We start from the raw sequence: 23,068 nt of genomic DNA on the forward strand, positions 1-23,068 counted from the left end.
TCTCTACTATTATTCGGACATTTCACATTCTTAAAATAAAGTGGTGATCCTAACTAATCTAAGACAGGGAATTTTTTTCTAGGATTAAATGTCAGGAATTGTGAAAAATTGAGTTTAAATGTATTTGGCTATGGTGTATGTAAACTTCTGACTTCAACTGTATATATATATATATATATATATATATATATATATATATATATATATATATATATATATATATTTAATATATTTTTTTAAATTTATTTATTTCAGACTTCTGATATTGCTTGTTCTGATATTTCGTATCTTAAAAACCTTTTTTTTTTTTCTTTTTGGAACTTGCTAGGGTTGGCTAGGGGGACAAAGCAACACCTTTTGTAAGAACAACGTGTAGATGGCATAGGCTAGCTAATTAAAAGCCTTCCAGCTGGTGGCTAGGAAATAGTAGCTCATGTAAACAGCGTAATAAGCTAACTAGTTAGAAGCCTTGTGGCTAACAGCTAGCAATAATAAGCACAGTAGTACGCATAGCCAAGGCTAGTGGGGTGTTAGCTAGCAGCTACCTCTTGGTGAAAGTGTGGTGTGGCTAGCTCAGTGCTGGCTGAAGGAAACCAAGTGGGGGCACTAGACGAGAGAAGGGAGCTAGCAATGCTATCGTGTTGCAGGTAGGATCTGCTATTGAGGTTAGCTTGGCTCTCAGCGAGATAGCCAAGTTAGCCTTGCAGCGTTGGCTAACCAAGTTTCAATAGCTAGCCATGAAGCTAGCTACCAACAGAGACAGAGAAGTAGAAAACACATTTCTGCACAAAACAAAAACCTTCCGGTCAGTACTCAACCTCTTGACAGAGTCTGAAGACCTACGCTCAGCAGCGATATCCTTCACAGTTCACTTGAGCCGTTAAGCAGGAAAACAGAGATCCTGTTGATCTGAGGTGAGCTAGAGAGTAATACTCTTCGTGTGGAAGAGAGGCGAGAATAACCAGAGGGCGGGAGAGTGGCTCCTTTAAAGGAGGTGAGGTGCTCACTTCATTCACCACTCTATGGCTCGGTCTCCAACAACCGCTTTTGATAGGTTCTTCCGAGAGTAGGTGATCCTAGCGAATCTCCATTGTGAGATAGAAACAAATAACTGAAAGTGAAACAATGGAACACCAGTCATCTAGTCTGAGCTATTTACAGAGGAACAGTAGCACTGCTGTGCTCACATTCCTGATATCGCTTGGGTTAGGCCCAGATCATTAGAGTCTTCCTTTCCAACTTGAGAAATGAAAGACACTTCCATGGCTAGTCATGCCGGCTTTCTAGTCCCGTGTGGGTTCACCAGTGGAACTGGGGCCTCTGCGGACCTTACAGTGTCGTTTTTACCCGACCCCTTGTCCCCCTTCTTCAGCTTTGTCGGGATGCAGAAGTCCCTGAAGCACCTCTTGAAGTTCTCATCCAGGAATGCATAGAGGACGGGGTTGAGACTGCTGTTGGTGTAGCCCAGTGCAACGCAGAAGAAGTAGGCAGCCATAACGGCGGTGGTCTCTGGAACGCTCACCAGTGCCTTGACCAGGATGAAGATGTGGATGGGCGTCCAGCACACTACAAATACCACCACCACCACCACGACCAGGCGGGTGATGCGTCGCAGGTTGCGGTCCTTCTCCCGGGAGCCCGAGAGGAGACGCACGCTCTTGAGTCGTAGCACCATCAGGGAGTAGCACACGGTGATGATGAGCACGGGCACCACGAAGGCAAACACAAATACACAGATCTTCATCAGGGTGTCCCAGTACACGTATGGCTCCGGGAATTGTAAGGCACACTCCGTGGTGCCTAGAGGGTGAGAGATTGGAGAAGAGAAAGAGAGAGGAGAGGAGAGAGGAGGTCAAGAAAGAGAGAGCACTGATGAAATGTACCTAGGCTCATACAAAGTGTTCTGAGAACACATACATTTCCCTTTGTGTCTGGTTCATCTCTCACTCTGCGGTGCCAGCAAGCTAGCAAGTCAGCCAGCTAGCAAGTCAAACTCAAAAGGGAACATCCACTTTTTCCCACTTATTCACAGCTTAATCTGTATTTAGAAACAATAATATATGGTTTTAAGATAATGGCAAGCCCATAGCTTAGATTGATAATTCTTCCCCTCTACAAAATAGGTCTGAAATGGGGGTGTATTAGGCCTCTATGTTCTGAGATTAGATGGGCACTTCTGCACTTTGATTCACTCAAACAGAGACATAAAATGAACCAGCTTAAACTGTGCATCAAATTTTCATGATGTTCTCTTCGGAAATGTGTGCGTGTGTGGATCCATGCGCATGCATTCTTTTGTGTGCGTGCTTCATGACTGTGTGTGTGTCTGCGTGCGTTCTCACCATTGTTGGTCTGGGTGCCCCCCAGTAGCAGTGCTGGTATCCCGGCTGCCGACGACAGCATCCAGATACACACGTTGATCATCTTGGCATTGATGGGTGTCCGGAAATCCAGGGCTTTGACCGGGTGGCACACGGCCACATAGCGGTCCACACTCATCATGGTCAGGGTGAAGATGCTGGTGAACATGTTGTAGTAGTCGATGGATATGAACACCTTACACACCACCTCGCCAAACGGCCACGAGTTCAACAGGTAGTCGGTGCTCTGGAAAGGCATTGTCGTGGTGACCAGGGCGTCGGCCAGAGCCAGGTTGAATATGTAAATGTTGGTTGCCGTCTTCATCTTTGTATACCTGTTTCAAAAACAGCATAGAGTAAAGAATGTAGGGTAGAATGTGTAAGGTCCATACCTGAGTTTAAATACTTTTTGAAATCATCTTAAATACTCTATCTGGGCTTGATTGAGCTTGCCTGCATGGCACAGTGGAAAGAATAGAATAGTGACGAGTGCTAACCTCGTCCATCTAGCAGACTAGAGAAGTCTTTTTCAAATCTCTCCTCAGGGACCCCCAGACATTTGACTCATGGGTAACTGGAAGTCAACATGGCTGCCGGAACATGCGTGTGTCAACATATACAGGCGTATCAACACAAGAGGGTGTATGGAAAGCGAACAACTAAATGGCCAGAATTTAGAGACCGTTTTGCGTGACTGCAACTGTCCTGACAAACCATCAGTATCACCACACAGGAACTGACCAATGAAATCACATTTAGAAACTAAAAACAAGACCGCTCAATCAAAACAGTCTAACCAATCAAAGAGCGTTGATGTTACACCCATCGCCGATGATCCACCCACTTATTTCGCCACGCCCACTTTATTCACACCCCTTGAATTTGATTGTTTACAGCCTGTATTTCATTTTTATTAAATTGAGATTTTGTGCAAGTGGCCTACACACAATACCCCATAATGTCAAAGTGGAGTTATGTTTTACAAATTAATAAAAAATGTGAAGCTGTAATGTCTTGAGTCAGTAGGTACTCAACCCCTTTGTTATGGCAATCCTAAATAAGTACCAGTAGTAAAAAAAATGTGCATGTCAAATAATAAGTTGCATGGACTCACTCTTTGTGCAATAATAGTTTAACATGATTTTTGAATGACTACCTCATCTCTGTACCCCACACATACAATTATCTGTAAGGTCCCTTAGTCGAACAGTGAATTTCAAACGCAGTTTCAACCACAAAGACAGGGTAGGTTTTCCAATGCCTCGCAAAGAAGGGCACCTATTGGTAGATGGGTAATACAAAAACAGACATTGAATATCCCTTTGAGCATGGTGAAGTTATTAATTACACTTTGGATGGTGTATCAATAAACCCAGTCACTGCAAAGATACACGCGTCCTTCCTAACTCAGTTGCCGGAGAGGAAGGAAACTGCTCAAGGATTGCACCATGAAGCCAATGGTGACCTTTCAGCAGAACAATAACCTAAAACACAAGGCCAAATATACACCGGAGTTGCTTACCAAGACGACATTGAATGTTCAAGAGTGGCCTAGTTACAGTTTTGACTTAGATCGGCTTGAATATCAATGGCAAGACTTGAAAATGGCTTTCTGGCAATGACCAACAACCAACTTGACAGAACTTGAGGAATTAATTAAATGATGTGCAAATATTGTACAATCCAGGTGTGCAACGCTCTTAGACTTACCCTGAAAGACTCAGCAGTAATCGCTGCCAAAAGTGATTCTAAAATGCATTGACTCAGTGGTGTGAATACTTATGTAAATGAGATACTGTATTTCTGTATTTCATTTTCAATAAATTAGCAAACACTTCTGAAAACATGTTTTCACTTTATCATTATGGAGTATTGTGTGTAGATAAAAAATATATTTCAACCATTTTGAACTCAGGCTGTAACACAACAAAATGTGGTATAAGTCAAGGTGTATGAATACTTTCTGAAGGCACTGTACATAGAATGGCTGGGGGTTCCCGTGGAGAGGTTTGAAGAAGGCTAGACTAGAGCAAATGCCAAAAGTATTTGAAAGATTTCAAATAGTTTTTGAACCCAGGCGATTATTGTTATCGACAGCTGATGAAAAAACGAAATGAAACCCAATGGAAAACTTTTCCATCTGTTAAAACCTTTTACTGCAGTGGGCTAAATCAGAGTCACACAGAGGGTTTCTTGGTAGTCTTAAACAGATCTACATTGAAACAAAAGTATACACCTCACACACAAGGTTATGGTCTTAAAAAAAGAATACACATGTACCATATTAGAGTTGAAATGTATTACATTTTGAGTTTTCATCCCAATATTACACTTTATATACATCACAAAAGACTGAAATATAACCAAACCGTTTGACAGAGAAATACTGGATTTTCTGCATTTAAAAAAGAAATCATGTTTATTAATTATGAAAAATATGAATAACGTTCCATCCATGAAGCCACTAGAGGGCAATTTTGTCATTCGACCGCAGGAAAAGGGTCTGTCTTGCCATCATCTGAGCTGGTGATTTTTATTTCTATTGATAATCCCAACAACACGAGGCAGACTAAAAGTAATACAAAATTATCATACAAGTTCTTTTGATATCTCTTAAAAACTATATCTGTAACTAGGGGAGAAAATGACACTTGGCAGGGCTAGCTTAGCAGCTGTCATACTTTTAAATTGTGTCCCAAACACGTAAGTGATCTACTTTAAACGGTTTATACTTTAAAGTGGCAATCTGGGATTGGTAAATACATGTTTTGACTTTTAAATACATTATACACTGAGTGTACAAACATGCTCTTTCCATGACATAGACTGACCAAGTGAATCCAGGTGAAAGCAATGATCCTTTATTGATGTCACCTATTTAATCCACTTCAAAAAGTGTAGATGAAGGGAGGAGACAATAATGATGTTTAAGCCTTGAGACAGTTGAGACGTGGATTGTGTATGTGTGCCATTCAGAGGGTGAATGGGCAAGACAAATCATTTTAAGTGCCTTTAAATTGGGTATGGTAGTAGGTGCCAGGCGCACTGGTTTGAGTGTGTCAAGAACTGCAACGCTGCTGGGTTTTTCACATATCAAGAATGGTCCACCACCCAAAGGACATCCAGCCAACTTCACACAACTGTGGGAAGCATTGGAGTCAACATGGGCCAGCATCCCTGTGGAACTCTTCAGACACCTTTGAGGCTATTCTGAGGGCAAAAGGGGGTGCAACTCAATATTAGGAAGGTGTCCCTAGTGTTTTATACACTCGGTGAATATAGCCATTGATTCTTGAAGAAAATAAGATAACTTATAAATGTCTCAAAAGTTTAATTCAACTGTCAGTAGGTGTCTCAACTTCAAAACAAAAATGCTGATCTCATGGATGGTCATCCATCACTCTGTTTCATATGAGTGTGGTTACATTTCTCGAGCCCTATTCCTCAGCTGTTTACCCCAAAAAGGGGTGGGGTGGCCCTTTGTTGTTGTTTGAATCCCAGATTGTCCCTTTAAAGAACTTAATCTTTAAGATCTGAAATGGCTATAGCCATATATACAGTGCATTCGGAAGGTATTCAGACCCCTTGACTTTTTCCACATTTTGTTACGTTACAGCCTTATTCTAAAATGGATTGAATAGATTTTTTTTCCTGTTCAATCTACACACAACACCCCACAATGACAAAGCAAAAACGGGTTTAAGAAATGTTAGCAAATGTATATTAAAAAAAAAACGGATATGATATTTACATAAGTATTCAGACCCTTTACTCTGTACTTTGTTGAAGCACCTTTGGCAGCAATTACAGCCAAGTCTTCTTAGGTATGATGCTACAAGCTTGGCACACCTGTATTTGGGGAGTTTCTCCCATTCTTCTCTAAAGATTGCCAGGAGTGCGTAACTGGTGGCAGGGAAGTCAAGCACAGGAGAGCAGAACTTGGTATATAGCCGGAGCCGTTTAATATTCATAACTACCGGTATACAAAAACAACAAATACGTGGGCACAAAACCAGTAACGCACCAGTCACACAAAGGCACACAAACTTACAATAAACAATTCCCGACAAGGACATGGGGGAAACAGAGGGAACATATACAACATGTAATTAGGGAAATGAAACCAGGTGAGTGTGACAACCAGACAAAACAAATGGAACATGAATAATCGATCGGCGATGGCTAGAAGACTGGTGACGTCGACCGCCGAACACCACCCGAACAAGGAGAGGAACCGACTTCGGCAGAAGTCGTGACAAAGATCCTCTCAAGCTCTGTCAGGTTGGATAGGGAGCGTTGCTACACAGCTATTTTCAGGTCTCTCCAGAGATGTTTGATTGTGTTCAAGTCTGAGCTCTGGCTGGGCCACTCAAGGACATTCAAAGACTTGTCCTGAAGCCACTCCTGCGTTGTCTTGGCTGTGTGCTTAGGGTCATTGTCCTGTTGGACAGTAAACCTTCACCTTAGTATGAGGTCCTGAGTGTCCTGGAGCAGGTTTCTTTTATTTTTATATATATATATATTTTATTTTTGCATTTTCCAATTAAGAACATTCAAAACAAAAGTGAAAAGATATTAGACAACAATATGACAAAGTGACAGTAACAGACAAGTGTAAAAAAAAAAGTTAAATAAAAAATAATAATAATGAGACATTGATTCATATGTTCACCTGCCGTATTCTACATATTATACATTACGTGTGAAACATTATGTGAGGATTATATAGAGATTCAATCAATGTGATGTGAGAGGAGATTCTCCATATAGTCAATAAAAGGTTGCCAAATTCTGTAAAATGTCTCTAATTTATTCCTCAAGCAGTAAGTGATTTTCTCCAGTGGGATACAACTATTAACTTCCGATAGCCACATTGCAAATGGCAGGAAGGAATCCGATTTGTATTTCAAGGCAATACATTTCTTGGCAATCGCTAGCAATATTTCTGTTAGCTTTATAGTATGACTTTGCCTAAGATTGGTGTTAGTATAGTTACCCAGTAGACAGACCTCCGGGTCTAAAGGGAAAGCAACCCCGTGAATTGAGGATATGGTATCGCATACCCCCTGCTAGAAACCGTGTAGTTTTGAACACTGCCAAGTGGAATGGAGGAATGTTCCTTCATCTGAGCCACATCTAAAACATAGGGAGGAGATATCAGGATTGAACTTGTGCAGTCTAGATGGGGTGATATAGAGCTGATGGAGGAAATTAAACTGGATCAGTCTGTATCTGGAGTTCAATGTGGAAGTAACACCATCCCTGCATAGGTCACTCCATAGACCCTCATCAAGATTAATACCCAGATCATTTTCCCATCTAAGTCGGGGTTTATCTAGCTCAGGCAGTGTTAGTCCTGACATAAGAGCATCGTAAACACAGGAAATGGTATTGAACAGTGGTTGGTCTGTGTGGCAGAGTTGTTCAATAGGTGACATCTTAGGTAGGTTCCATTGTCCCTTGAGAGTCACCCTGATAAAGTCTCGTAGTTGTAGGTAGCTAAAGAAGTCCCTGTTAGACAAGCGGTATTTCTGTTTCAGCTGTTCAAAAGACCTCCCTCCTCATAACAGTGTTCCAGAAGAGTGATCCCCTTATCAGACCATGGTCTAAAGTTACTTTTCTGGAAAAACATAGGGATCAATCTATTGTTCCATAGAGGGGTTTTAGGGGAAAGAAATCCCTCTCGTCTGAACAGCTCATGCAGTTTGCACCATGCCAGGACAGAATGTATAATTAAAGGGTTGTCTGTGATGGTTTTTATAGATTTTCTGTCCCATTTGTAAAACAATTCTGCCCCCGTGTCATCATTCACCTCAAGCTTTTCAATGTTCAACCATGAGGGAGAGGGACCATTGTCAAACCTCTGAGCCAGAAACCTAGACTGTGCAACCCAGTAGTACATTCTAAAATTGGGGAGGTTGAAGCCCCCTTGACCGTAATCAAGTGTCAGTTTATACAGGCCAACCCTAGGGGTTTTGCCGTGCCAGATAAACCGTCTGGTCAGCTTGTCGAGAGAGGAACAGAATGCTGCGGGAACAGGGATAGGGAGAGATTACAACAAATATAGAAATCTGGGCAGGACATTCATTTTAATTACATTGATTCTACCCATTTACACAGGTTACCCTCCACCTTTTGCAACAAGCTGGCCAGATTGAGTTTATAGAGGTTCTTCAGGTTACCATCCACCATTATGCCCAAATATGTGAAGCCCATAGGTGACCATCTAAAAGGAAACTTGTGCTTGATGGTATGGTGGTCAAAGACAGACAACGGTAAGATTTAGCTTTTATCAAAATTGACCTTATATCCAGAGAAAGAACTATAACATTGTAGTAGGATCTGCAAGTGAGAGAGGGAATGTTCTGGGTTCGTTAGAAATAAGATAAGGTCATCCGCAAAGAGTGATAACTTATCGGTATGGGGGCCCACCTCAAAGCCATGTTTGTCAGGGCACGTTCTAATAGTCTCAGCCAACGGGTCGATGGCGAGGGCAAAGAGGTGGGGGCTAAATGGGCAACCTTGTTTGTTCCCCTTATAGAGAGGGAAAGATGAGGAAGTAATCCCATTGGTAGCAATCCTAGCTTTAGGAGATTTGTAGAGTGATTTTATTAAATTTACAAACACGGTACCTAAACCAAACTTTTCCAAGACGCGAAAGAGGTATGGCCATTCAACCCTATCAAAGGCCTTTTCAGCGTCGAGGGAGACTGCGACACCAGGTATTTTGTTTTGTTAGCAAGGTGAATTATATCAAAGAACCTTCTGAGATTATTGGAGGACAATCTATTAATTATGAAGCCAGTCTGATCCGGGTTGACCAACAGGAGAAGACAAGACTCAGTCTCTTAGATAGCATCTTGGTGACCAGTTTACAATCTGTGTTAAGGAGAGAGATTGGTCTATAGGAGGCGCACTTTAGCGGGTTTTTCCCTTTCTTGTGAATTACAGTAATCACTGCTTGAGAGAAAGACTCTGGAAAGCAGTTGTCCTCCCTGGCTTTTTTAAGTACCTCCATAAGGTAGGGGACCAACAGCTCCCTAAATTCTTTATAGAACTCTGGAGTGCTGCCATCCTCCCCAGGAGAGTTATTAGAAGGTAAGGATTTAATGGCCTCCATCAATTCAGGAACTGAGAACTGTTCCCTCAGGCGCTCTCTGTCTTCCTATGACAGGCATGGGAGGTTGAGAGGGGAGAGAAAGGAGTTGATCTCTGATAGATAATCGCTTGATTGGGAAGTGTAGAGGTCTTCGTAGTATTTCTTAAAAGTATCATTCATTTCAGTAGGGTCGAAAGATATCTTATTAGTAAGAGTTTCTATAGCATTAATTGTCCTCTTACTTTCCTCTGCTTTCAGTTGCCATGCCAATACTTTGTGAGCTTTCTCTCCAAGCTCGTAGTAATGCTGTTTTGATTTAGTGATGGCCCTCTCAGCCTGATATGTGTTCAGAGTATTATATTTAAGTTTTTCATTTATCAAAAGCCTGTATAGGTCTTTAGTCAGGCCTCTTGGTAGGTTCTCTCTAGCTCAGAGATTTCCGATTCAAGGACATTCAGTGCCGCACCGTGTTTTCTCTTCAACCTTTACTTATAGGAAATGATCTGTCCCCTCAGATAGGCTTTCAATGTGTCCCAAAGAATGAAACTGTCAGGAGCGGAGGGTTTGTTTTAGAGGTCGACCGATTATGATTTTTCCACGCCGATACCGATTATTGGGGGCCCAGAAAAGCCGATACCGATTAATCGGCCGATGTTTTTAATGTATTTGTAATAATGACAATTACAACAATACTGAATGAACACTTATTTTAACTTAATATAATATATCAATAAAATCAATTTAGCCTCAAATAAATAATGAAACATGTTCAATTTGGTTTAAATAATGCAAAAACAGTGTTGGAGAAGAAAGTAAAAGTGCAATATGTGCCATGTAAAAAAGCTAACATTTAAGTTCCTTGCTCAGAACATGAGAACATATGAAAGCTGGTGGTTCCTTTTAACATGAGTCTTCAATATTCCCAGGTAAGAAGTTTTAGGTTGTAGTTATTATAGGAATTATAGGACTATTTCTCTCTATACAATTTGTATTTCATATACCTTTGACTATCGGATGTTCTTATAGGCACTTTAGTATTGCCAGTGTAACAGTATAGCTTCCGTCCCTCTCCTCGCTCCTACCTGGGTTCGAACCAGGAACACATCGACAACAGCCACCCTCGAAGCAGCGTTACACATGCAGAGCAAGGGGAACAACTACTCCAAGTCTCAGACCGAGTGACGTGTGAAACGCTATTAGCGCGCACCCCGCTAACTAGCTAGCCATTTCACATCGGTTACACCAGCCTAATCTCGGGAGTTGATAGGCTTGAAGTCATAAACAGCACAATGCTTGAAGCATTGCGAAGAGCTGCTGGCAAACGCACGAAGGTGCTGTTTGAATGAATGCTTACGAGCCTGCTGGTGCCTACCATCGCTCAGTCAGACTGCTCTATCAAATCATAGACTTAATTATAACATAATAACACACAGAAATACGAGCCTTCGGTCATTAAAATGGTCGAATCTGGAAACTATAATTTCGAAAACAAAACATTTATTCTTTCAGTGAAATACGGAACCGTTCCGTATTTTATCTAACGGATGGCATCCCTAAGTCTAAATATTGCTGTTACATTGTACAACCTTCAATGTTATGTCATAATTAATTACGGCCTTTGTTAGGAATAAATGGACTTCACACAGTTCGCAATGAGCCAGGCGGCCCAAACTGCTGCATATACCCTGACTGCTTGCACGGAACGCAAGAGAAGTGACACAATTTCCCTAGTTATAAGAAATTCATGTTAGCAGGCAATATTAACTAAATATGCAGGTTAAAAAATATATACTTGTGTATTGATTTTAAAGAAAGGCATTGATGTTTATGGTTAGGTACATTGGTGCAACGTTAGTGTTTTTTTTGCAAATGCGCTTGTTAAATCATCACCCGTTTGTTGAAGTAGGCTGTGATTCAATGAGAAATTAACCGGCACCGCATCGATTATATGCAACGCAGGACACGCTAGATAAACTAGTAATATCATCAACCATGTGTAGTTAACTAGTGATTATGTTAAGATTGACTGTTTTTTATAAGATAAGTTTAATGCTAGCTAGCAACTTACCTTGGCTTCTTGCTGCCCTCGTGTAACAGGTAGTCAGCCTGCCATGCAGGCTCCTCGTGGAGTGCAATGTAAGGCAGGTGGTTAGAGCGTTGGACTAGTAACCGGAAGGTTGCAAAAACGAATCCCCGAGGTAAAAATCTGTCGTTCTGCCCCTGAACAAGGCAGTTAAAAATAAAATAAAATCGACAAATCGGTGTCCCAAAATGCAGATTACCGATTGTTATGAAAACTTGAAATCGGCCCTAATTAATTGGCCATTCCGATTAATCGGTCGACCTCTAGTTTGTTTGTCAAAGTAAAAATATTGATCTGCTCCTTGATGAATGCACAAAATTCAGGTTGCTTCAGGAGTGTAGAATTTAGTCTCCATCTATATGCTCCATTTACCTTGGTAGGAATGGAGATTGATAATACCACAGGAGAATGGTCACTAAGCAATCTGGGGAGATACTCGATATCTAACACTCTATGAAACAGTTGGGTCGATAGTAAAAAGTTATCTATGCGTGTGTGTGTGTTGTGTGGGTGTGAATAAAAAGAGTAGTCCCTATCCTGTGGGTGCAACTGTTTCCAGATGTCTAGCAAATTAAGATCTTTCATGAATGACATGGTGAGCTTGCCGGCTTTGGTAAGAAGTGAGGGTTTATCAGAGGACCTATCAAGAACTGTATCTAAAAAAAATGTAAATCTCCTCCAGCCAGTAGCCATCCTGGTGGTGCTTGAGCAACCTGAAGGAAAACATTCTGAATTAACATATGGTCATCGAAGTTAGGAGCATAAATATTCAATAAGGTCCAAGATTCCGAAAACATATGCCCCTGCACCAAAACAAACCTGCCCGACTCAGAAGGGGATGTGTCTACTTATCACAATTGCAGTTCCTCTTGCTTTGGAGTTAAAAGAGGATGCAAAAACTTGTCCTACACGTTCCCTCTTCAATTTCTTGTGTTCACTGGCTGTAAGATGTGTTTCTTGTAAAGACACAATGTCAGCCTTTCATTTCTTAAGGTATGTATAGACTCTTTTCCTCTTAATCGTGCTGTTAAGACCTTTTACGTTGAATGTGACATATTTTAGTGGATTAAGCATAGGTTGGGTTTCAAATATATAGCCAAATGGAAATCTCTCATATGTAAATAGTCAGGTAATATTTCAACTTTAGTTTGAACACTGAAGTGACCTATGTGTCTCTTAAGGAAGGAAACAACAATAAACATAGAAAAAGAAAAAAAAACAGAAATCCCACCCACCCCGATTGTCAGACTAAAACAACAATCCCAACAATCAAACGTGAATACACTTGTAGAGATACGTTGCTGCGCGCTTTCCACCTTACTCTTACTAGCTAAACCTGGGCGTAAACTAAAACCTGAGAGCTCTCTAAGTTGAAAACAAACTTTGTGAATAGACATTTATGGCTGAAAATTTACTGACCACAGTAAGGGCTGCTTGAGTCTCTTTTCAGGAGAGGAGAAACATAAATGGGGGGGAAAGCAGTGGGCCTAAGCCCACTAATTTTCTTCGCCCAGTGGATATTGACTAAATCAAAATATTTTCTCCTGTAAATGTAATAGGACTCACCCGGGAAAAAACGGTTCGTTGAAAATGTACAAATCAAATACAGCGACCGGATAGTGGGGTAAACAGATCCAAATTCCAAGAAGATATCAGCAGTTCAGTCCCAGGACAGCACGCAAAAGAAAAAACAAACAAACTGTATCTTATCCCCCAGAGAGACCCTCCTGATTCAGACGTGGTTCAGTTCTTTGAGAAAAGTGAGCACTTCTTCCGGTGTGTTGAAGAGATGGCTTCGGCCATTGTACTGAACTTTCATCCGCGCAGGGTGGATGAGGTATCCGGTGATGTTCTTCTCCTTCAGTGCTTTGGCGGCAGGTCTGAACTGCTTGCGACATCTGGCGAGATCCGCGCTCATATCCGGGAAAAGGCTGACCCTCTTGCCATCGATGGTGATGTCCCCTTCAGGCTCTTGCGAGTTGCAGTATCTTCTCTCTGTCCTGGAAACAGAGGAACCTGATCAGGACGGCCCGTGGGGGCTCATCTGGCCGGGGTTTCGTAGCTGATGTTCTGTGGGCGCGTTCGATTTCCAATGGCTTGGTGAAGTTGATTATGCCTAGGACATCCGGGATCCATTGAGTGAAGAAATGGACCGGGTCACAGCCCTCGCTGTCTTCTTTCAATCCCACCACACGGATATTGCTACGTCTGCTCTTTGTTACCATCCTGAATTTCCCGGAGGAGAGTAGCAAGCATGTCGGCAGGCTCGCAAGAGGCTGCCGAGAGCAACAGTCTGGAACTGTCGTCTGAGTTATGAGGGCCAATGCTAATCTTGCTAGCTGTAGCGTTATCTTGTGAATCAACGACGTTTAGGTCGTCCTTCTTGCCTCTCGGCCGGAGGTCCATGGCTCTTTGGGAAGGTAAATACTTGACAATTTATCAGCCAATGTTAGAGTATTGTTTCAACGTTTTTATTTAGGTAATAATGGAATAACTTTGAAGAGCTCGGTTTGTCAACGTCTGCTCAGCTCCACAGCTTCACGTGCTCATCAAGGATCACTTTGTACTTTGCACCATTCATCTTTACCTCTAACCCTGACCAGTCTCCCAGTCCCTGAAATACATCCCCACAGCATGATGCTGCCACCACCATGCTTCACCGTAGGGATGGTGCAAGGTTTCCTCCAGACGTGATGCTTGGCATTCAGGCCAAAGAGTTCAATCTTGGTTTCATCAGACCAGAGAATCTTGTTTCTCATGGTCTGAGAGTCCTTTAGGTGCCTTTTGGCAAACTCCAAGCGGGCTGTCATGTGCCTTTTACTGAGGAATGGATTCCATCTGGCCACTCTACCATAAAGGCCTGATTGGTGGAGTGCTGCAGAGATGGTTGTCCTTCTGGAAGGTTCTCCCATCTCCACAGAACTCTGGAGCTCTGTCAGCGTGACCATCGGGTTCTTGGTCACCTCCCTGACCAAGGCCCTTCTCCCCCGATTGTTCAGTTTGGCTGGGGTCCAGCTATAGGAAGAGTCTTGGTGGTTCCAAACTTCTTCCATTGAAGAATGATGGAGGCCACTGTGTTCTTTGGGACCTTCAATGCTGCAGACATGTTTGGTACCCTTCCCCAGATCTGCGCCTCAACACAATCCCGTCTCGGAGCTCTTCGGACAATTCCCTCGACCTCATGGCTTCGGTTTTGCTCTGACATGCGCCGTCAACTGTGGGACCCTGTATAGGCAGGTGTGTGCCTTTCCAAATCATGTCCAATGAATTGAATTTAACACAGGTGGACTCCAATCAAGCTGTAGAAACATCTGAAGGATGATCAATGGAAACAGGATGCACCTGAGCTCAATTTTGTCTCATAGAAAAGGGTCTGAATACTTATTTAAATAAGGTTTTTCTGTTTTTTATTTTTAATGAATTTGCAAACATTTCTAAAAACCTGTTTTCGCTTTGTCATCACGGGGTATTTTGTGTACATTGATGAGGAAATGTATTTAATCCATTTTAGAATAAGGTTGTAACGTAGAATTGTAGAATAAGAGAAGGGGTCTGAATACTTTCCGAAAGCATTGTACATACAGTATAGTGTTATAGACTATTGGTCAGTTACCATACACATGATCCACTAGAAGTTTGTTGAGCCTGTTGCTTTTTTGGATCAATACCTTGGACATGCTCCCATTTCACAGTCATTATTCCTATCTTCGATAGATTACCCCCTAGATTACCCTACATTTACCATTGCCGTTTTGAAAATACAACGCGGTAGGGAAAATAAGGAAGGGAGTGGTTTGTGACAAACAAAAGCAGCCACTCATCGATATGTCAGCTCCAACACAGCCAAAACATCTGCTATGCGGATGTCGGCCAATGCTGATTATCAATGGTTAACGCTCGATCTGATTGAATCTAGGCCTGCACTACAATAAATCACAGCTCTGATAGCACATTTTCTTCTATTGAGAAGGGAAAAAAATCAGTCAATCAGATAAAAAATATATCAATTGTAAACTGAGCTGGCTACATAAAACAGAGAGCTGAGAGTATATTGCTATTTACTAATCAATGGAATTAACTTGGGGAGGTGACGGAATGGGCCTGTGGATGACAGCCCAATGAGCATGTTCTGACGCGGACGTCCATCTAAAATACGGAATTCTGCTCACCGGAAGATAATGTGCAATCAATCTAATTTGAGGTAATTGTCTCTAGTCTGGGGTACTTTGTGAGGCGTTGGTGCACTGCGCATGACACTAGAAGTATTTTATCTGTTTTACACACCATAAATAAAACCCAACGAGGTGCAAGCAACCCTATTAACATGATAGAGCGCCACTGGTTTTAAATGCAATTAAAACGCTTTCTCTCTGCCCAAAGAACACTATTTCTCATAGGCTTGACACATTTAATTTACACATTTAGAACACCTTTAAACATTGCCCCAACAGATGTCGCGTTCCAATTGTAAAAAGGCCCAAAAGTCAACAAGGATTTTCCCTCCAATAGAACTGTACAGTATGTTATGATTGAAACAAAAATAATCAATCCTAACAAATCATATAGTGATTGTAAATGTACTATTAGGTTTAAACATGCACCTGCCACTGGGTGGCTCACAAGTGTTGCAAATGTTTAAAAAATCTTCACTTTTTAGTTGAATTTTGTGTGCGAAAATGTAGGTGTATGCATGGGCATTTTACTGAAATGTTGTATTTTTAGCATACTTGGTGTAACCCTTCATTTGCCTAAACTCTTTAGCAATAGCCTATATATTGACAATTGATATCAATGCAATATTGAGATGAGTGTGCAATCAATTATAATAAACCTTACCTGATGATAACATACATGACGAGGCAGTTGCCCACCAAGCCCACCACAAACACCACGGAGTACACAGCTGTGATAATGGGGATTATTGGGGACATTGACTCATCTTCCCCGTCAGAGTCCAAAGTCAGATTGTGACCTGCTGCAAATCCAGACTGCGCAGTAGAATTCATATAACAGTCCTCGGCGAGCGCCAAGAGGCACTTATCGTCTTTGAAAATTTCAACCGGGGTGGCTTCCATTTTTGGTTACGTTTGACCACCTAACGAAAAGGGGAAAAGGGCATATGCGTTTGACTGGCTGTTGGCTATGCGTGAAGTAAGCCCGTAAGAAGAAGAAAAAATAACAGTAAGAAAGTTGAAGATATGCGTCAAAAGATTATAGTTTGTAAATTAAACCAACTTTTTATTATATGCCGTTCAAATGCATATATATATACAGGTTAAATCAATCCTGTTTTTAATGTGATATTAACAATTAAACCGTAATGCGTAATTTCACCCATCAGGGCCCTCGGTAACTTACCCTCTGGATATTAGTTCCTTCTGTTCCTTTTTTGTGTTTGTAGAATATGGAATTTTTGCTGAACGAAAATATATTTGCTGTTGGATTGCAGAAGGTTATGGCTCGCCAAACTTTGTAGAGTGGAGTATGTGAGCAACAATCACAGCACTGCGGCTCGGCGGAGACTCGAGCCACTCCCACTCAGTGGCATACCCAACAACCGCCCCCAGCACTGTGAACAATCATATGCTGTGCCATATGAATATGACGTATAGCGATATATTGCCTACCCTCTATCCTGTAATGTAGGTAAATATAGGCTACTCTGTGTATGTCCTGAAATGCATGTACAAGCTGTAACTGATGTGAGTGGAAATGCTGGGTCTCAGTCTCGGTTTGTAGTCTTCTGGGTAGCCTGAGGGATGTCAAGGATCTATGAGCTCTAAACACTAATTACAGCTAATCAGAGGAGAAAGCAAAGGAGAAGTCAAACCTTGTTAATACAGCCCAAAATGTTTCCACAGTGATTTACATAGTGGATATGATGCATGATAGGTCCTCGGTTCAAATAAGTTCAACAGATACACAAACAACAGGAAGCCGATTGAAGCACAGGTCTTTCAACTGTTTAGCAGTCATCATATCCATAGATGTCTATAATTGATTGGTGCACTTTTATTCTGTATTGCTTCATTACTGATGATTACTGAGTCATACTCTGACTTGACTTAATCCTCTTGGCCCCCTTGGGAGCATAGGGCATCCACCATGGCTCCCAACCTCACTCTCTTCTGTCCAAGAGCTTTTAGTCATACTCTAAAGTGTCGTATTTGCAAGGCCCCTTTCTCTCAAAAAATAAATTCCTTTGGTTGAACAGATATATTTTCAGTGAGGATCATCTCATATTTTGTTCAAAGACTAGTACAGCAAAATGCTTTCCTGGAAGTTACGTTTTATCTGCTGGGATAGGGGGTCATCCTAACGCATTTCTCAGAATTTTTTGAAAGGGTAAACTAGTTTGTAGCTTGTAAAAATAATGGTAATATGTCACGGCATTTCAGCAACACTATGTATTACATACAGGAATAGCATTATTCAAGGATTCAGCCTTGTGTTAATTACGTTTTTTGAGAAAATATATGAAGAGAACACATAAGTCCTCAATTACTACATGCATTGAGGTTACCAGTCAGTTCCAGGTACTCACATAACGTATTCTACTGCAATGGCTGAAATGAATAAGGGTTATTTTGAAATGTAATATAGTTCTTGGAAATGACAGTGTCATTTATTTTCCCACTGTATCAATTGTCAATGTGGATGTCTTGTCATTTCAATATCATTTTCATCCTCCGCTGCGTATTGGTCCACCTTTTCTGACGATGACTTCTCTGTTTCATCTGACGACGAAGACAGCCCTTACACTCTGAAATCTTCCTGACCTTAAGGAAACTGTATTTCACAGCTTCCATCACAAATGGCTCTCACAACGCCAGGCAAATCAGACACATGAAAATAAATGATCGTGTCACCTGGCGGAGTCTACTTGAATTTGTGACAGTGGACATTTGATAAAGATATCCCCAAAAGTAAGCCAGGAGAAGAAGCCTGGATCGCTGTCTCTTAGGGTGCATTCCAAATGGCACCCTATTCCCGATAGTGCACTACTTTTGACCAGAGCCCTATGGGGAGCCCTATAGGGAATGGGCTGCCATTCGTGACGTAGACTTACTCTGCATAAGCAGCTTTCTTGATTAGAGGTATCAGGGACAATGGCGGTAGTACATTTGGATATTACATTTTCATATGTGGAATGAGAAACTTTTTGATTCGAAGGAGAGGGATTGAGGCACACACTGTTCCTCTGCTGCAAAATGCATTGAGTTCATTTGACCTGTGACACCATCTTCATCCAACACAACGGCCTCATCAAGATAGTATCAGTGGCTCCAGACACCATCAACAACCGTGTGAAGACCTGCAGAAAGGAACAGAAAAACCTGCGCTTCTTCACCCCTGAATATGGAACTGTTGTAGATGTCACCACTGCAGTGGATATCTACTCCTTTGGGATGTGTGCCTTGGAGATGGCAGTGTTGGAGATCCAGGGAAACTGAGAATCTTCCAATTTCAGGAGGGCATCAACAATGTCATACAGTCACTGGAAGATCCCCTACAGAGGGAGTTTATTCAGAAGTTTCTCGAGGCTGACCTGTTTAAGAGGCCTACAGCCAGAGAGCTGCTTTTCCACCAGGCTCTGTTTTAGGTGCCCCTGTTGAAGCTGCTAGCTGCACACTGTGTCGTTAGCCACCAGCATATGATCCCTGAGAATGCCTTAGAGGAGATCACTAAGAACATGAACCCCAACCTCATCATCTTTGCGATAAAGGCGGGCGTGCAGGTCAAGCTGTTTCAGTTTCCTGACTTGGAACTGGAGAAGTTCCTGGAGGATGTCGGGAATGGTATCTACAACCTAGCGTTCGGTCTGCCCTCTCGCGTTCGGTCTGCCCTTTAGTAACCTTCTGTCTTATGTAACCATACCAAACACAACATATCATACTAATTTTAGTGTCCTGGATTTACATTTACTATGTTACGTCTAGTCTGTGAGACCAGGCTGGCTAAACTACAGACATGCAAGGTTGTTCAGATGCAGTGTAATATTGAGCCGGTGGAGGAGAGTGCAAAACATCATCTGACACTACTGTGGAAGCTGGAGGACAAACTGAACAGACACCTACAGTGCCTTCAGAAAGTATTCATACCCCTTTACTCATTCCACATTTTGTTGTGTTACAGCATGAATTCAAAATTGATTAAATAGATTGTTTTATCACCCATTTACAAACAATAACCCATAATGACAGAGTGAAAACATGTTTTTAGACATTTTAGCACATAAAAAAAAAAAAAAGAAATACAAAAATATTTCATTCACAGAAGTATTCACACCCCTGTGTCAATACATGTTAGAATCACCTTTGGCAGCGATTACAGGGTAAGTCTCTAAAAGCTTTGTACACCTGGATTGTACAATATTTGCACTTTTTTAAAAAATGTTATTCTTCAAGCTCTGTCATGTTGGCTGTTGATCATTACTAGACAGCCATTTTCAAGTCTTGCCATACATATTCAAGACGATTGAAGTCAAAACTGTAACTCGGACACTCAGGAACATTCAACGTCATCTTGGTAAGCAACTCCAGTGTATATTTGGCCTTGTGTTTTCGGTTATTGAATTTGTCTCCCAGTGTCTGTTGGAAAGCAGACTGAACTAGGTTTTCCTCTATGATTTTGCCTGTGCTTAGCTCTATTCCATTTCTTTTAATCCTAAAAAAAACTCCCTAGTCCTTGCCAGACAAGCATACCTATAACATTGTGCAGCCACCACCATGCTTGAAAATATGAAGAGTGGTACTCAGAGATGTGTTGTGTTTGCTCCAAACATAACGCTGTGTATTCAGGACATAAAGTTAATTTCTTTGCCACATTTTTTGCAGTTTTACTTTAGTGTCTTATTGCAAACAGGATGCGTGTTTTGGAATATTTTTATTCTGTGAAAGCTTCCTTCTTTTCACTCTGTCAATTAGGTTAGTATTGTGGAGTAGCTACAATGTTGTTGATCCATCCTCAGTTTTCTCTTATCACAGCCATTAAACTCTGCAAATGTTTTAAAGTCACCATTGGCCTCACCATTACTCCCTCACGTTATACAAGCATTTTGCTACACCCACAATAATATCTGCTAAACATATGTATACCACCAATAACATTTAATTTGATTAAAACTTTATTTGATTTCCTCGCCAGCAACTGAGTTAGGAAAGACACCTGTATATTTGTAGTGACTGGGTGTATTGATACACCATCCCAAAGTGTAATTCATAACTTCACCATGCTCAAAGGGATATTCAATGTCTGCTTTTTATTTTTACCCATCTACCAATAAGTTCCCTTCTTCGCGAGGCATTGGAAAACCTCCCTGGTCTTTGTAGTTGAATCTGTGTTTGAAATTCACTGCTCAACTGAGGGACCTGACAGATAATTGTGTGGGGTACAGAGATTATGTTAAACACTATTATTGACAAAAGGTTGAAAACTTATTGACTCAAGACATTTCAGCTTTTCATTTTTTATTAATTTGTAAACATTTCTAAAAACATGGTTCCCCTTTGACATTATGGGGTACAGTGTGTAGGCCAGTGCCACAACATCTTAATGTAATCCATTTTAAATTCAGGCTGTAACACAACAAAATGTGGAAAAAGTCAAGGTGTGAATACTTTCTGAATGCACTGTAAGCTGTGATTTGTTACCCATGAGAATATACAGGAACTGTCTGTTGAGCTGGTCCAACTGGGCTTTATCAGCGAGGTGGGCCAGAGCAGGATGTACTAGAAGAGGCCTTCACCAAGTTCTTCAGCAGGAACGGTTCCCTCAACCCTGTCACTGGGCTGCCCGAGTCTGTCCCTTTCTTTTTAGTTCCTTCTATACAGTAGCAACTTCTTTTGGGAAGGAAGCCAACACAGTTATCCTATGTCAGTATTACTTGTTAGGGCGGCAGGTAGTCCAGTGGTTAAGAGTGTTGGGCCTATAACCGAAAGGTCGCTGATTCCAATCCCTGAATTGACTTGGTACAATTGTGGCCCTGTGGCCTTGAGCAAGGCACTTAACTCAAATTGCTCCTATAAGTTGCTCTGAACAAGAGCTTCTGCTGTCACGGCTTCCGCCGAAGTCGGTCCCTCTTCTTGTTCGGGCGGCGTTCGGGCGTTCAACGTCACCGGCCTTCTAGCCATCGCCGATTCATTTTCCATTTGTTTTGTCTTTGTCTTACACACCTGGTTTCAATTCCCCAATTACTTGTTCATTATTTAAACCTCTGTTCCCCCATGTTTGTTTGTGAGTAATTGTTTGTATGTAATACGGTCCGTTATTGTGGGCTCGCATTATTGCGTTGAATTTGTTTGTATTTTGAGTAAATACATTTTTTACTCATATCTGCTGTCCTGCGCCTGACTCCTCCACAAAGCTCACACAGACTTTATTACATCTGCTAAATGGTTAAATTGTAAATGAAAAAAATGTACAAATCACTTGTTTAGAATATATATCCAGAACTGTATCAGGGAGTAGGTCAGAGATCTGGCAATGTAGTGACACGACAACAACCTCTCCCTCAACTTGAGATAGACAAAGGAGTTGATCGTGGACTACTGAAAAAGGAAAGCAGAGCACATCCCCATTCACATTGACACGGCTGTAGCGCAGCGGATCGAGAGCTTCAAGTTCCTTGGTGTCCACATCACTAAGGACCTATCATAGTCAAAACACACCAAGATAGGTGTCACGGTTGTCGTCGGGAAAGGAGGACCAAAACGCAGCAGGGATGTGGATGCTCATCTTGATATTTATTTATAAAAATAAAGTGAACACCAAAATAATAAACACGGAAAAACACACAAACAACCAAACAGTCTTGTAAGGCTCACACACGCAAAACAAGAGACAATCTCCCACAAACACTTAACCAAACACATACCCATATATAGGACTCTCAATCAGAGGCAACAAGAAAGCACCTGCCTCCAATTGAGAGTCCAACCCCATTAACCTAAACATAGAAATACCACTAACTAGACTAAACATAGAAATACATTACAAGGAACAGTGCCCAAAAACCCCGGAATACCTAAATCAAATACCCTTCTACAAAAAACACCACCCCGAACCACATAAAACAAATACCCTCTGCCACGTCCTGACCAAACTACAATAACAAATAACCCTTTTACTGGTCAGGACATGACAATACCCCCCCCCCAAAGGTGCAGACCCCGGATGCACCTCATAAATAAACAAAACCCAAAACAACAAAAAAATCCCCCTAAACTAAAGGGAGGGAAGGGAGGGTGGCTGCCGTCACCGACGGCACTTGTGCTATACCCACCCTCCCCAACCCACCTATACAGGTGGTGGTTCAGGCTCCGGCCTACTGTCCTCCAGAATGCAGACAGACTTAATTCGTTTCGGGCCGTAGGCAGACTCCCCTCGTTCCGGATCTTGGGCAGACCTCTTCCATTCCACACTGTCGGCAGACTCATTTGAAACACAGTTACTTATATTTAGTTCTGGATCATTAATAGACTTACTCAGTTCCGGGTTGCTGCTAGACTTCTTTGGTTCCGGGTC

The 23,068-nt window shown here is 41.7% G+C and overlaps 1 protein-coding gene and 1 pseudogene across 1 annotated transcript; one reads left to right on the top strand and one right to left on the bottom strand.

The window, feature by feature from the left end:
- Window positions 1-244: 244 nt before the first annotated feature.
- LOC106578691 (delta-type opioid receptor) lies at window positions 245-17,137 on the bottom strand. Its single transcript, XM_014157795.2, has 4 exons — window positions 16,901-17,137; window positions 16,379-16,637; window positions 2,343-2,695; window positions 245-1,800 (listed from the first exon to the last, which is right to left on the bottom strand). Exons 2-4 carry the CDS (start codon window positions 16,615-16,617, stop codon window positions 1,271-1,273), a joined length of 1,122 nt encoding a protein of 373 aa, XP_014013270.1. The 5' UTR covers window positions 16,618-16,637; window positions 16,901-17,137; the 3' UTR covers window positions 245-1,270.
- The window catches only part of LOC106578712 (nuclear receptor-binding protein-like), a 66,564-nt pseudogene continuing 60,358 nt past the window's right edge, over window positions 16,863-23,068 (top strand).

This window comes from Salmo salar, chromosome ssa19, assembly GCF_905237065.1.
Source record: "Salmo salar chromosome ssa19, Ssal_v3.1, whole genome shotgun sequence".
NCBI lineage: Eukaryota > Metazoa > Chordata > Actinopteri > Salmoniformes > Salmonidae > Salmo > Salmo salar.

Excerpts from the sequence above, each read along its gene's own strand:
- LOC106578691 (XM_014157795.2), bottom strand. The coding sequence starts at position 16,617 with ATGGAAGCCACCCCGGTTGAAATTTTCAAAGACGATAAGTGCCTCTTG. Across the intron at positions 2,696-16,378 it reads GTCATGTATGTTATCATCAG|GTATACAAAGATGAAGACGG; the intron begins GTAAGGTTTATT and ends TTTTTGAAACAG. Across the intron at positions 1,801-2,342 it reads GGGCACCCAGACCAACAATG|GCACCACGGAGTGTGCCTTA; the intron begins GTGAGAACGCAC and ends CTCACCCTCTAG.